The sequence below is a fragment of the Ctenopharyngodon idella genome, chromosome 7 (assembly GCF_019924925.1).
Source record: "Ctenopharyngodon idella isolate HZGC_01 chromosome 7, HZGC01, whole genome shotgun sequence".
Lineage (NCBI taxonomy): Eukaryota > Metazoa > Chordata > Actinopteri > Cypriniformes > Xenocyprididae > Ctenopharyngodon > Ctenopharyngodon idella.
In genome coordinates, this window is record NC_067226.1 from 46,155,166 (window position 1) to 46,171,364 (window position 16,199).

General features: G+C 38.6%; 1 protein-coding gene across 7 annotated transcripts in view; it reads left to right on the plus strand.

Annotated features, from left to right (window-relative positions):
• The window catches only part of mrvi1 (murine retrovirus integration site 1 homolog), a 66,488-nt gene that overhangs the window by 36,780 nt on the left and 13,509 nt on the right, over positions 1 to 16,199 (plus strand). For 5 of the 7 annotated variants that reach the window (XM_051899088.1, XM_051899090.1, XM_051899089.1 and 2 more), the window contains 9 exons: positions 8,681 to 8,784; positions 8,955 to 9,019; positions 9,303 to 9,476; positions 10,991 to 11,068; positions 11,156 to 11,202; positions 11,289 to 11,345; positions 14,080 to 14,565; positions 14,721 to 14,814; positions 15,990 to 16,113. In XM_051899088.1, the coding sequence (XP_051755048.1) occupies positions 8,681 to 8,784; positions 8,955 to 9,019; positions 9,303 to 9,476; positions 10,991 to 11,068; positions 11,156 to 11,202; positions 11,289 to 11,345; positions 14,080 to 14,565; positions 14,721 to 14,814; positions 15,990 to 16,113 (1,229 nt within the window). The remainder of the gene's footprint in view (positions 1 to 8,680; positions 8,785 to 8,954; positions 9,020 to 9,302; positions 9,477 to 10,990; positions 11,069 to 11,155; positions 11,203 to 11,288; positions 11,346 to 14,079; positions 14,566 to 14,720; positions 14,815 to 15,989; positions 16,114 to 16,199) is intronic. The other 2 variants (XM_051899091.1, XM_051899094.1) reach the window with 1 other exon arrangement.

Genomic DNA, 16,199 nt, shown 5'->3' on the forward strand with positions numbered 1-16,199 from the left:
TTACGGCATGTGACTACAAGTGTGAATCTTAAGGCCATGACACACCAAGCCGGCCAAAGTTTGGCTGTATTTGAGCAGATTTTGCACCGTCTGTGGCTGTTTGGCCGCAGTTGAATTGGTGTCAGTCAGTTGGTGAAACAGATCACTCTGATTGGCTGTATAAGTTAAAGGGATAGTTCACCCAAAAATGAAAATTATCCCATGATTTACTCACCCTCAAGCCATCCTAGCCCTACTCTTGTGGTGCAAGTCAACTTGCACAGTATGCGTATGGTCATCTGCCAGAAGATAGTTATTTTAGTTTATAAAGTTTTAAATATGGATAATTTTCTTAAAAAACCCATCGCTTCACTTCAGAATGCCCCCTGGAGTCGTATGGATTATTTTTATGATGGATGGATGCATTTTTTGGGGGGGGTTTAAAATCTCAACCCCCATTCACAACCATTTTAAAGCTTGGTAGAGCCAGGATATTTTTAAATATATCTCTGATTGTGTTCGTCTGAAAGAAGATAGTCATATACACCTAGGATGGCTTGAGGGTTAGTAAATCATGGGATAATTTTCATTTTTGGGTGAACTATCCCTTTAACGAACCAGTGCATAAGAAAAAAATGGACGTGATGAAAGCAAGCAAATGATAAAGTCAAGAGTGCACACACAGAAGGCTCTTCTAATTTTACATCTTCACCTTATGAAGTAAGGAATGAAATGAAGTAAGTGAAGACCAACTGATCAACGTGATTTATATTCAGAATGGTAAGCAAGTGCTGCATTGTTTATGGTTTGTATGTCCGTAGTCCTTGTTTCAGTTTTCCTTTTTGAGTGATGGATATAGACTACTGCAACCTGCTGGTGTAGACAGTTATTTCCTCTCACGCAGGTGCCAGCTAGTTGGCCGTTGGCTGTAGTCTACTTTTCAGTCGAGATGCAGGCGACACGAGTCAACATCACAGTGTGCTTTCGTTACTGCTTGTTCTTTGATGTCGGTTTGGTGTGTCACGGACTTTATTGGTTGACCAGCTTTATTCACCGTGCGATGACATAAGATTAGGACACCTCTCAGTAAAAATTTCTGTGACATTTATGCCATGTAAATATTAGTTTTGGTCTGAACAGGCCAATATAAGTTGTTTATGAGACCAAAGTTTCATACTAAATATTTGTCTTGGTGTGAACAGGCCTTAAATCTAATATTCCAGCAAAGTTGTGTCAATTTTTATTCTAACTCTCTACCCCCCTTCCCCCATTGTTTCTTGTCCAGTCTCTGACTGGTTGGTCAAACAGTCCTGTCTCAAACTCATGTCAGTATTTGAGATACAACAGACCCAATCTGACCGCTATGGGGTGTAAGACTTACAGCATGACTTACACCGTTAAAGGGTTAGTTCACCCAAAAATGAAAATTCTATCATCATTTACTTCGGAACACAAATGAAGATATTTCTAATAAAATCTGAGCGATGTATGTCCCTCCATTGACAGCTACGCAACTGACACTTCAAAAAGTTTATAAAGAGATCGTAAAAATAATCCATTTGAAATGAGCGGTTTAGTCCAAATTTTCTGAAGACACAATCACTAAATATGATGAACAGATTGAATTTAGGATTTTTATTCACATATAAACATTTATCAGCAAACATAAACAGAAGCTCAACCAAACCTCTTGCAGAAGCTCAAATGTGCTGCGTAACACGAGAATGAACCTCATTGGTTCTTGCTGAAACTCAAACGTGCTGCGTAACACAAGAATGAACCTCATTGGTTCTTGCTGAAACTCAAACGTGCTGCGTAACACAAGAATGAACCTCATTGGTTCTTGTGGAAGCTCAAATGTGCTGCGTAACGAGAATAAACCTCATTGGTTCTTGCAGAAGCTCAAACGTGCTGTGTAACACGAGAATGAACCTCATTGGTTCTTGCAGAAGCTCAAACTTTCTGCGTAACACACGAGAATGAACCTCATTGGTTCTCGCACGTATCAAGCAAACATGCTTGAGCTTCTGTTTATCATAACTGATGTGTGAGTTGATGAATGTTTATATGCAAATCAAAGCCTAAATTCAGTCTGTTCATCATATAAAGCGATCGATTCTCTTCCGAAAATTTGGACTAAACCATTCAATTCATATGGATTATTTTTATGATCTCTTTATGAACTTTTTGAAGTGTCAAAGTTCCGTAGCTGTCTATGGAGGGACATAAATCGCTCAGATTTTATTAAAAATATCTTCATTTGTGTTCCGAAGATGAACAAAAGTCTTACGGATTTGGAATGACATGAGGATGAGTAATTAATGACAGCATTTTCATTTCTGGGTGAACTATTTCTTTAAACCTACCCATGCCACCGAACCTGTCCCTAACCTTATCCATATCCCACCTCAATAGCAGCACAAGTGTTTTGCAATACATTAAGTACATTGTACCTAACAACATGTTTTTTATGTAAATACATAGAGGTGAAAGACACCAAACATAAAGTGTAAAAAAAATAAAAGCAATAACCATATCACCTCTGACATATGATCCCTAGATCAGCTGAGGAGAAAGAAAATAACTAATCTTTTCCTGAAAGACAACATTTCATTCTCAATTAGGTTTCACATATTATCAGAACCCTAATGTTCACAGAATGGATATTTGAAAATGTCACGTTACACAGTTACGAATGTCTCTGTCATGGCCTGTGATTGAGAAGAACTATTGCTCCACTGAAGACAAGCTTCAGGACACGAGCAGGATTTACTGTTCTGTTTTCCTTTTGGAGACCACAGACCGTTTGAACATCAAAGCCTGTCAGGGGTTGTTGTTTCATTATAGCCATTATGTTATTCTTGAGTGAGTTCAATCCACTCTTGCAGTGACTCATAAAAGGTTGGGACTCAGATAAGACCACTCTTTAAAATCATATTACACTTCAGTAATCTAATCCCAAAATAAAGGCCAAACAAAAAAAGCTTCCACTCTGTACCGAACGGCTGCAAGGACTTGCGTGATGTGTATGAAAGTGTGATAGCACTTGATGTTACGTGCCATGTTGTAAATCTCTGTCAGTGAGCGCTACAGAGAATGAAATTTTTATAATAGAATGATTCTTTAACTATGGGCAGATTGCAGTCCTGCAATTATTTATAGTATTATTTATAGTATTTAAATACAGAAATATAGATCTGTAAAATATAGATCAAAAGTCATCACAGATCAATTATAGATCAACAGTAGCTACAGAATCACACAATATTGAGGGAAAAAAAAGAAGAAGAAAAAAAACAGTGTAATTGGACGACTGCAAAGACTAATATTTTGCTTCCTCTCTTAAAGGGGATGTTATCAGAGCATGTCGTTTTTCCCATGGGATAAAGCTAAGTGTTTTGAGTTGGTATGGGTTTGATTTTCTTTTCAGGGGCTAAAAAAGTAGAGCTGCTGCTGCGGCGCAGTACAGTTGGAATGTTTTCCATAATTCCTCAGGACTGATTCAGAGTTTGCTCTTAATGTCTCTACTTTTCCACTACAAAAATCATAATTAGTCTTGTTTTACCGTAAAAAAAAAAAAAAAAAAAAATTAAAGGAAGATCTTTTTTCTTTAGAAGCAAAATTGCTTACAATATTCAGACTTCTTTCAGATTTTATATCTTGAATTTAGTTTAAGTGTTATTGTGTTGCATTTTTTTCTTTTTTCAAGCTCAAATCTAGTACAATTTATCTGCATTTATGATTTAAGGTGGTCGTATGTTTTTTTTATGTCTTTAGTGTGTAATGTTGCTGTTTGAGCATGAAAAATGTCTGCAAAGTTGCAAAGCACAAAGTCACTCCAAAGGGAGTTATTCTCCATATCAGTTTCTGAACCCTGAAACACCTCAATTGTAGTCTCGAGTTTTCTTCCGGAACGAACGTGTCACAATATATTACTCATTTAAATAATTCCTGCCATATGCAAAAAAAAGGGGGTGAGGCCTGGTTGAGTTGCGTTAGTAGTGTGTTGTCACCATGTCCAAGAGATGCTGTTTTTTCCACCCTGGATCTAACCCTCTTTTTTCGGCCTTCCTAAGGCGGATGTACTTAGGAAACGCTGGTTAAAATATATTTTTAACACTTCCTCAGCAGTATACAACCACAACCTTTTGTTGTGTTCTCACCATTTTTCTAACGACTGCTTCCTGAAACATGCATCAGGCCATATGATATAAATGACAGTTATAACTTCACATCTTAAATGTAAGAAAGGTATAAAATGAAGTATTACCACTGTGTAACATTGTGCTCAGGCAGGAAGATGAAGACAGATGAATCGATCCAAAATACTCCAAGTTTAATTACAATAATACAACAGGCAGGGTGAACACAACATAACGCAACATAGATCGGACAGAGACTGAATGTGAAGGTACAACTTAAGTAGTGGACATAATGAGGATAATGACTAACACACAGCTGACACATATGAACTAATAACGATGGTAACCGGGGAGACAGACAAGTGGTAGGAAACAGAACAAATACATACAAAGTGAAAGTCCAATCAAACTGAAACTGAACAGTACTGAACATGACAGTTCGCCCCCCTTTCGGCAAGGCCCTTTGGAGGAGGACGAGGTGATGGAGAAGAGATGGTGAGAGGCAGACGAGGAGGGATGATGGCTGGATGTGGTGAAAGGATGGTGATGGTGGGACGACGATCATGTCGTCGAAGATGGTGATTGGCCGATGGCACAGACCCAGAGCTCCCCAGTGCCGACAGCCCATGGTGGAGATGAGGTAGGGAGGAGTCCAGGTGGTGACGAGGCCGACGACAGCTCGGGGACGACCAACGGAGACAGAGCCGGTGGATCCGCAGGCACAGACCAGGGGTCGAGGGAGCTGAGCGACATCGCTGATGCAGGAGACCCAGGTGATGTCACGGCGACGAGCGTCATACCTGAGTACCTGAGGACAGGGACGACGCTGGTGAGACCGAGGACAGAGGTGACCCCGGAGGGAGGAAGGAGCCCGATGTAGCTGTAGGGGAGGAGGGACAGAGCGCAGCAGATGGCCCGGATGTCCATGGCTTAAGCAGAGTGACGACAGAACAAGGGGGAGCCGGCGGGACGAGGGAACCCAGTGGAATCACTCGGACGAGGGTCTCTGGAGGAGCCGAAGGTGGGAGGAGCCAGGGCGGAGCCATCGGGTCGATGAACCGAGATTGAACGAAGGGATCCGAGGCCAGAGGCGGAGCCGCTGGATCCTCCTTAAAAGGCCCTGCTGGTGGTTGCTTGACCTGCGGGTCAACGTCCTGGCGGGGTGTCCCCAGAGACGACATAAGACTGCAATCATCCAAAAGCGATAGGGCTGGAGGACTGGCTGAGCTCTGTGTTGGTGGAAGTGACAGGAGACTAAACGATGATGATGTCCTTAAACAATGATGAAGATTCAGATATCGGGTGGGATAGGGTGGGAGTTGTCAAGTCCCTGTTGAAGTCGATCAGCCAGTCCTCTGCTTCCGTTCCCTTGTCCACTGGTGTCATGGGCTCACAGTCCTGGTCAGAACCACGCTGGGTCAGTGCATCCGGGGCGATGGCAAGCTCTGTTCCCTTATCCTCGGGCTCTGGCTCGCTCCTTGCTGTGGGTGGTGCCACACAGTTCACATGACTTCTCTGTGGTCGCTGGTGGTAAAACGGACTCTGGGTCTGGCTGTGCTCTGAATCGGAGCGCAATGCTCTCCAGACACCTGATGACATTCTCTCTCCAGTTCAGTCCTGTGGTGTCTGAGAGGTCGATATGGTGGTGGAAAGATGCCCTGATCCAGAACAGGGTCTTCAGAGTCTCGTCATCGAGGGGGCTAGTGACGGCATGATGACAAAAGTTAATTGAAAAGTTCAAAAAATTGGTGCTCTCTTGAGCAATGACAACAATTTTGGCCCATTCGTCCATCTTGGGCGGTCCGATCTTCTGTAACGTTGTGCTCAGGCAGGAAGATGAAGACCGACAAATCGATCCAAAATACTCCAAGTTTAATTACAATAATACAACAGGCAGGGTGAACACAACATAATGCAATGTAGGTTGGACAGAGACTGAAGGTGAAGGTACAACTTAAGTAGTGGACATAATGAGGATAATGACTAACACACAGCTGACACATATGAACTAATAACGATGGTAACCTGGGAGACAGACAAGTGGCAGGAAAAAAATCAAACGAACATGTGACAGATACAAATAAACTGAAAGTCCAATCAAACTGAAAATAACAATACTAATGTGACACACTGAAACATCCTGCACAAGTCATGCGTGTGAAGGTGGTTTGACTTGATCAGCTTGTTCTTCTTGACTGTCATATCAGACCATATCAGACTGCGGACTATCAGCTCAAACTGTTTGAACAAAACGGATGACATAGAGTAGTTACAGTAGGGTTTACAGCGCCTCACGAAGCACCCGGAGCTGATACACACCCTATTATGGTAAGGGACGTTAAATTTTCAACACAAGCTAAGAAGTTTTTTTTTTTTTAAAGATGAAATTTTCATTATTTTCATAAATGACGTAAATGTATTCTAGTAGACCCAATAAACTAAAGGACACTCTAAAAAATGCTGGGTTGTTTCAAACCCAGCATTTTTTAGAGTGTATGAACTTGTAAATTAGCATAATATGACCCCTTTAAACAGCAAAAACAAAAAGCTATTAGCCAATAAAGTAAGAATTCAAGATATATACGCTGTGTTTGAAATCGACTACTTCCCTACGATATATAGTATGCCAAAAGAGTAGTACATGTCCAAATACATAGTAAACAAGTAAAAAGTCCATGAATGACCTACTACTTCTGGCGAGATTCTGAAGTGCACATTTGATGGACAATTTACTATCCCATGAGGCCACAGGAGAGGATTTATGAATGGAAGTTAAGCGACGCAAGCTGACGCCGGTAGGTCATGTGACAGTAACAACATGGCAGATGTAGTACGTTCAAATTTCATTCATACTCTCCACATTCAAACAATATAGAGCATACTTTTTTAACAGCCGCGAAGTAAATTTAAATTTAAATGTAGTATCCACTCAGACAGAACATGATTTCAGACGCAGTGATAGTCTCTGAATGTCGCGATGCATCGATATTGAAATTCTGGATAATTAAAACTAGAAAATGATTTGGAATCATAATGAATTTTTAACATAAACAGAAACAATTAAATATTGACTGTTAAAAATATCCAATATCGGCCTCTACTGAAAAAACACTGATATCAGCCAGTAACCGATATAATTAAAAATTGCTTCTCTTAAATGTATCTTGTTCTAAAAAAAAGTTTTACTGGAAATTAACACGACAAAAAATATTTTGCACTGTGCTTCTCAAGTTTCTTATGTTCAAGGTTTTGTCACTTTTGACATCCTGATTTTGACATCTGATTATTCTATAAAGATACATTTTCATCACACCTCCTTTTGCATTCGGGTCCATTCTGACCTGGAAGAGATACAGAAGAAGTGTGTTAAGACTGTCATTTTTATTTTATTTTATTTTATTTTATTTTATTTTATTTTATTTTATTTTATTTTATTTTATTTTATTTTATTTTATTTATTTATTTATTTATTTATTTTTTATTTTATTTATTTTTTATTTATTGTTGTTCAAAAAAATGTAAGAGATATAACCATTTAAACTAAACTGTTACACCTTTTTGCGTTCGGGTCCGTTTTGTCCCGAAAGTGAACATTTACACATGAAATTACACGTTTTTTGTTTTTTTTAATATATCTGTTAGTTAGATTTGTCTCGAATTATTTCTGTAACAGACATTTAGCCTCTTTCCTACACTCACACACATTGTTTTGTTAGAAAAAGAATATGTAGGTTTCATAAATTTAGACTGTTTCGAGCAGTCATGAGTTATAAGTTTCAAATGAACTTAATTAAATCCACTGAAGTCAATGGAGTTCATACTGGTAATTATGATATTATATGTTCTTATAAATTTCATCTAATGATATATTCAAATAAAATTTCTCAGGAATATTGATAAAAATATATCTTTTCTTGCATCACACTGGTTTTTGCTGTAGTTCTTGAAAAATGTGAAACTTCAAAGAATTTCTCAATTTTTTAATTAATAAAAAGGGGGTAAATGAAGTAATAGCATGGTAAAAACATGGTAACATTCAAAGCTTTTCAACTTTTGTTCATACACTAATTAATGAAAACATGCTTTTTAACATTTTTTGAACTGGAAGAAGTGCCTTGGATTCTTTGTTTTTGTTATAAAATACAAGTTTGAAACCCAACCAAAGAGCACCTTCTGGGATTACTAAACGGAGGTCCTTCCAGCAAGCAGCGCTCCAAGATGTTTTTCTTGATCTGACAATATGGGCTCAGCTGAAAAATATTAAGTTATGTCTGTTTTATAAGCCAAACAGACCCGGGAATACAAAAGGTGTACACAGTTTTTAATGCATTAGGACAGGAACAGGCAGGATTACATTTTAGTTTAATGGGAACATTCCCCAACTAGTCTTAAATTAACATTATCATGCCAAATGTGAACAATTAGCTAAATATTTTGAACTCTGCAAAGTAAAAGTGTCCGCTTTTAAAAATGTAAAACCCTCTGCCTCACCGCTCTCCAAGAATGTGACCAAAAAAATTACAGCCAGCCAGTGAAGCAAACTTGTGTTTCTTTTGCAGTACGCTCCAGTCGAAAGCAAGATAAATGTAACCATGACTCCACCAGCTATTGTGCTTCCAAGACAAGTCAGCAAGCCGGAGTCCTGTCCTGTTGAGAAAGCAAGGTATCCATTAAAGGATTTCTAAAAATCTCTTTTTATTTATCAGTCTTTAAACAGCAGTATCAGTAATCCAATCAGTGTAAAAGCTGTTAAAAGAAGTCACTGTTTGTACTTGTGCTGAATGTGAACTTCTTCAGTGTTGGTATAATGTGATTTTAATCTGTGTGTGTCAGACCACACAGCCCTAGGCCTCGTCTCTCCCGAAACTCTGCATCATCATGTCCAATCACCACAGTGGGTATGTGCAACTATACATGTAAAGATACTGTTTTAGACATTTTGTATTATTTAGAGATAAGTTTTCACATGGCATAATATGCAATCGGTATGTAATGTAACTTTATGTGTTTAAATTTGATTAATTCTTATATTATACATTATGGATGACTGCAATAGAAGGAAGTATAAAAAATAACTGGAATGCTCCTACTTTGATAACTTTGTTTCTCCCTTGAGATGAGTTGGCGGGGTGGTGTGTTTTACAGCTGTGCTTAGGTTGTGTGTGTTCACTTGTGTTTGAGATGATGATGGTCACGTGATAGACCTGGTGAAGGATCCACTTCCTGAGCTGAAGTTATCTGAAGAGGACCGTCAGAAGAATCTGGAGCTGCTCGAGGAGGCCAAGAAAGTCAGCGATCGCTTCCTGCAGCGCAGGGGCCGCCGCTCCACCTGTAGCCTTTCTGACTCCCCCACAGGTACAACATGATCACACCTCCAGTTAGGACAGTGCTTCTCAACCAGGGGACCATAGAGGGCCTTTAAATTTAAACTAGGGCTGTCAAAATTTACGCATTAACACATGTGATTAATTTTTTCAGTTTAACGTGTTAAACATCTGTCATAATTTGGCTAGCGTTACATTATGTGATCACGCTCTTATTCATGCTTTTAAACCTTTCAAGTGCCACAAGACAATCGAGAAGGCGCTGTCTGTGAATGTTGTGTCATGGTGTCCTCAGTGACTCAGATGCCGGGAGTCTATGGAGACTCTTATGTTCATTGTTTACACACTGAGGACAGACATCTGTGTTCAAACACCTTATTAACATGCATTTTGCATAATAGGTCCCCTTTAAATACACAAGGGAAGATCATAAACAGAACAAGGAACAGGTGTGTAACTCAATTAAAAACCAAAGCAACTAACAATGAACAAGAAGCAAAACAGCAACAGGGAAAATAATGAAAACGAAACCAAAACACAATGAAACTAAACATTAACATCAACAATGACTTGTTTATTTCTGATTAAAGCAATACAATGTCATGTATTAAAATAATCTAACTTAATTAAAATGCTTAAAAATTTAAATTGCAGTCATATTTTTCCCCTCACCAACTTTTGTTTTTATTGACGAACATACAGTTCTTAAAACTTCTGGAATCACAAAATTAATTGTGTTTGGTTAATTTAGTTTATCTCCCTGTTAAAAGGGGAAAAAAAGCATTCTTGTTATTAATTACAACAGAAGTATAATAATTTATTTAGCCTATATTGGGGGCCTTCGTGTTTTGTGTTGGACAGTAAGGGGCTTTTGAGTTAAACGGGTTGAGAACCACTGATCTAGGATCAATTCATTATAATAATTTAATATTTTGAAGTTTAACAAAAGATTTCCTTCAACAATAATGTTTCAGTTTCAGTCATGCAGTGCTTTTCTAGGCTGTTGTGTGTTAACAATGAATTTTCCTCCATATACAGTCCCTTTCTAGTATCCTTGCATATAATATGTGAAAATTACAGGGTTTAACATGTATAATGTCTTGTTTCTATAGCTTAGAACTGTGTATTTTATTGTTTATCCCGGTCACACCCCATAGACTTCCATTGTAAATGCAATACTAATTTGTAAACACCGTTGTCATCTGAGCAATGAAGAATTACTTGGTTGTATAAAAAATAATTTCCCATTGATATTAAAAATGAAGAGAACTTCTTCCAAGTGGTGAATGTTTTTGTTGCGATCTTGAAATGTTTATTTCAGAAGCGGGTTGTTTATTTTCAGCTTTTGCGACTTCCTTGCTTATCAGACTTTAACATCATGTCCGCATGTCCTCAAATGTCTTGAGCACCAGCCAAAATTCCTCCTTTATCCTGTACAACAGCTACAGCATACTGACTTGAGCATATTCTCAGGTTGAAAAGAGATAAAGCGAAGTAATATCCAAACTTTGTCCAAAAATGGCTAACGTTGTCTTTGGGCTACAGCTCTCTCCCCGAACCCAACGCCATGCTCCTCCCCCAGACCATCCAGAAGCAGTTCCCTCTCTGCACCCTCACAACTAGGTACCATGCTGTGCTTTCAGTCACGTTTGCCTGCAGAGTTTCTTTCCATGGTTGATCTAAGCTAAATGGTTTTGTTTGCTCCACCAGGTCCTGAGGTCACCGCAACTCCCCCAGCAAGTCCCTCCATAATTCAGGTGAGCGTCGCTTCTATATTGTGTTAATATTGTGTCCCCCTGGTGATAATAAATATTTGATTGTTTTTATTTGTGTATATGGTCAGCATCTGGAGGTACCATCTACCCATGACCAAGAGGATACGAGTAAGCCGGAGCAGGAGGTTTGTGTAACTAATGTTATTCTTTCTGCTCTTCTCACTTTAATCTTCCTTAAGTCTTCATATTATTCTTTTTGCCTTTTCATTGTAACCTATAATGTTAGTCAAGTCCCAATTTAGTTCATCATGACCTTTACCTTTCTAATGGAGTCTTAAAAAGTCATTTTTTATGGAAGCTTGTTTCTGCCATGGAATAAAAAAAAAAACAAAGACAATTGCAAATTTACATCTCACAATTCTGACTTTCTCAGAATTGCGTGATATAAAGTCACAATTGCAAGATATAAACTAGCAATTCTGACTTTTTTACTTGCAATTGCAAGTTTATATCTCACAATTCTGACTTTTTTTTCCTCAATTCTGACTTTTTTCTCGCAATTGTGAGTTATAAAGTCCAATTCTAAGGGGAAAAAAGAATTGTGAGTTTATATTTTGCAATTCTGACTTTATAACTCGCAATTGCAACTTTATATCACAAATTCTGAGAATGTAAACTCGCAATTGTGAGAAAATAGTCTGGATTGCGAGCAAAAAAGTCAGAATTGTGAGATAAAAAGTCACAATTACCTTTTTTATTTTTATTCAGTGGTGGAAACAAGCTTCCATAATTTTTGTACATGTGAAATGAGTAACAACAATGTTTTACTGCATTTACTTACAAAGTCTCACAAAATCTGCATTACATTGAGAAGTGGCGGCTGGTCAATAGGGGGCGCTGCTGCGCCGCCCCCTTCAAGTTAGCCAGAGAAGAAGGCTCCTTCAACATGTTACAAAAAATGTTGGTCCCACTTTATATTAGGTGGCCTTAACTACTATGTACTTACATTTAAAGTAATCATTTGATACAATGCACTTATTGTGTACATACATATTTTTACATTGTACTTATATTTTAAAAAATACCTGCATGTAATTGCATCTGTGATTAATTTCTGTAATTACATTTATAATTACACCGTTGACCCATCCCTTAGACCTTAACCCACCCTTAAACCGACCCATACTACAAATCCTGTCCCTTACCTTTTCCGTACCCCATCTCAATAGCAGCAAAAGTGTTTACAATATGAACACAATAAGTACATTGTACTTATTTTTTGATGTAAGTACATAGTAGTTAAGGCCACCTAATATAAAGTGGAAACAAAATGTTAAATATATATTGCAAAATAATTATGAAATAACATTATTTAGTCATACTATTCGACTGATAGTTATGTTAGCACCTATTAAAAAAAAAAAAAAAAAATTGTATTTCGTTCGTTTTGTGTGTGCGGTCCGTAAAGTTTTGAAACGCATGTGACTTGAGGCTGAGCTCTAATTGGCTTGTTTCAGAGTGTCCACGGGGCGCCCCTCCTTGATTTTAAATTTAATGAATCAATATTGGTAAACTGCTGACTGGAGGTCTCCAAAATGGGGCGTGAACTCCCAAAGTGGGCAGAACCTCCAAAATGGGGCGGGGTCTCCACGCGTAAAGACTTTCACCATTGGCTCTGGCTTCAGCCAATTGTCACAAAGCTCGTGGCCAGTGGCGTTTGGACTGGAGTTTGAACCTCCGTTCAATTATATAATGCCCCGCAAGCTCTCCCGCGAGCCGTCCCGGAGCAGCACGTGGGAAAGTTTTCACTCTTTCGCTTTGTTCTAAGCAATGGGGGCGCCCCGGGGCTATGTGTCCGACGTTGTGAAAAGCGATACCATTGTGCTGCATTTAACTCAGTAAGTTGACCGAGTGGATCTCTGAGCTGCCGTGAGCACGTGAAGGCGGGGCTAATTTGCATATTCATTGATCCGCGTATATTAAATGAGGCAAGGGTGTAGAGTTACATTAAAGCTATTTTAAGGCATGAAGAATTTTTTTTCTCAGGAAAAAAAAACTTTTAAATATGCCATTTTGATGATTAAAGATGAGTTTTAAGGGATAAAATTATTGACTGCAGGGGGACTTTAAACTTTTATGAAACTATATGAAACTATAATGGATTTATATGCAATGTTTTACTACAAGTCAATTTATTGAACAATTTTCACAGTCTTTAAACTGAGATCTTAAAGGAATATGCTATCCTGTGTCTCCCTCTAGAGGACAACATTAGTATTATGGCCTCTGTCTCTGAATCGCAATGATATAAATGGCTGATAATTTTCAATGATTTCTTTATTACTGATAACATACCCACATTAAACTCAAAATCATCCGTGGTACCTTATTTCATGCTTTAACAGTTGAATTTTCAACTTCCATTTTTTTTTAGCTATGTAACTTGTTAAATAGTTATTTAACAATTACATTCAGTCCTGCAGTGTGATTCAGTTTGTTTGCGCCCCCTCAAAAAAAATGTTTAGCACCAGCTGCCACTGACATTGAGTATTGCAAAAACAGTTCAAACTGACTTTTCGACTGAAATGATTGGGTCCATTGTGAAAAGAAGTACACATTAGCATATTTTTAGTAACTTATTAAAGAAAGAATATACTTAAGTGTGAACTGAATGAAACTGTAACACAGTTTGTAGTGTGGGGAAGAAGGAAGTGGGAACCAGCTAATCTTTAACATGAATTTTAATGACAAATTCAAATTCAAAACTAAAAGCAAAAGGTGCTACAGCCACTTTTCAGCGGACTGCCGCACATGAACACAAAAGAAACAACATAAATACCACACATCTGTGACATGCACTTCATGCACTTGTTCTTTCCTTAATCATTAAATTCACTCTTTTGTTTTGTTCTTCCTCAGACCTTCACGAGGCTAGTGGAGTGGATGCCTAGCGACAAGAGAAAGGTGTCCTCTGGAACTTTAACCCCGCGTTATGCCACCGCTGTACCAGCCAGAGATCCCGCTGTGGTTCAAGAGAAGCCAGAGCATCATGGAGCAGTGGACAAGGGGAAGAGCTCTGAACACACATCACAGAAAAAGGAGGAGACTCCTGGCCGTGGTGTCAGTCAACCTCCAGCTACAGGGGTCGCCAAACCCGTCCCCCGGCCGCCCACACAGCAAGCCCCGTGCACGGCCGAAATCAAAACAATAGGGGCCTTCCCACCTCTGATGAGAGCCGTCTCCTGGGACACGGTGGGCTCCATGAACAAGAGGAATGCTGCTCCCAAAGGCGAGGAGAGTCTGTCCTTCCCTGACAAATCAAGGGAGTCTCTGTTTAAGTCCTCCGGGTACAAGGACTTCCCTGTGCCACCTGTGAACGTTCAGAAACTGTCCACATTGCGTGAGGTAATCCTTTGTTTTCTTTGGCTGACCTGGTAACCAATTCAGTAGTTTAATGTGGCTTTCTCTGAGATTTGAGCCCAGTTGGCAGAGTAAAGGGAAAGTTATGTCCCTGATTTAGCAATTTGAAAGTTGGTTCATGGTTTTCATTCCTCTTCTAGGAGCACAAACTGATGCGTAACCAGAGCATCTCCAGCTCAAAGCTTCCTGAACTGAGTGAAACAGCCGAGCAGGAACGAGGTGCAATCATCTTGAGTCAGTCTGTGCATAAGCTTATTGCAGCTTACTTTTGTATATATTGTTGGTTTATAGGGATAGTTCACCCAAAATGAAAATACAGTTTACTAGGGCTGTCATTAATGATTACTTTGGTAATTGAGTAATTGGTCGATTGTTTTGAATCTTTTTTTTTTTTTTTTTTTTTTGTGGTAATAAAAATAGACCTAAGACTTTAAAATGACTTAAAATACATATATAATAACAAATGAGGATATAATATTTGGTTCAAATAAAGTATCAAAAGCAAGTAATCATATGGTTTTATAGAACAACACTGTTATATACATAATACAAACGAAATCATCTTATGTACATTATTATATATTATCACAAATGCCTGCAGAGGGCGCCAACGGCCTGGTGTTGTTGCACTTTACAGCAGATCAAATCCTTGTTTAAAATTGGGCAAACGACATTTAATTCAAATGTTTACTTAATCTTTAATATTTGACAACTTCTTCATGATAGAAATGCTACAGCCACTGTGATTTCTTGAACAAGAACATGAGGACATCAAAACATGCAAACTAAGAGCGAGGGGTTTAAACTTTTAATTTTGAAATGGCGATAAACAGTTCACATATTTAGAAACATATTGATGCATTCTCCTGTTTTGGCGTAGGTTTATAAATGATTTACCTTACAAATCTGATGAATTGCTGCACATTATGTTCCGAGATGAACGTTATAAGCGACCCAAAATCACAGCATATGAAGAGATGGAGTTTGAGACGTGCTCCATGTAAATGATAACAGTTCATGTGGAGCAGCATTTACTGTGAACAGAGCCGCTGTGAGACGCACGAAACCAACACGCATGTAAATAAAGCACATATCAGAATATCGTTAAAATAGGGCCCATTGTCTCTATTTTAAGGTGAAATACAGCTTTAATCGAAACGTAATAAAAAAAAAAGTATCATAATTATTGCATAAATATTAATTAGTATCATGAATTTCTCTCAAAATACAAAAGAAAAAATATTATTGAACAAAAATATATTGCATTGATTTTACTGAAAATAAAAAAACGTTACGTTTCAGGTGTTCGGTCACTTTTGACCGTGAACAACACACGTGTGACCCCCAAATGAACAACACCAGAGGGTTAAATATGCTGCGTTGATCCTAGTAATTGGTTCATCTTTCAGGTCCACCCTCTCCACTCACAAGCTCTCCCAGTGAAGAGGAGGCCAAAGAGAAACCTGACGCTATGCCCAACATTTCAGATGTCATGCTACGCAAGCTCAAACTGCACAGAGGTTTACCTGGCTGGTACGCTCATAAATCCATCATTTAAACAGAGAAATAACCCCCCCCCAAAAAAGTCTTATAACCATAACATTTTGTCTCTTCTGTTC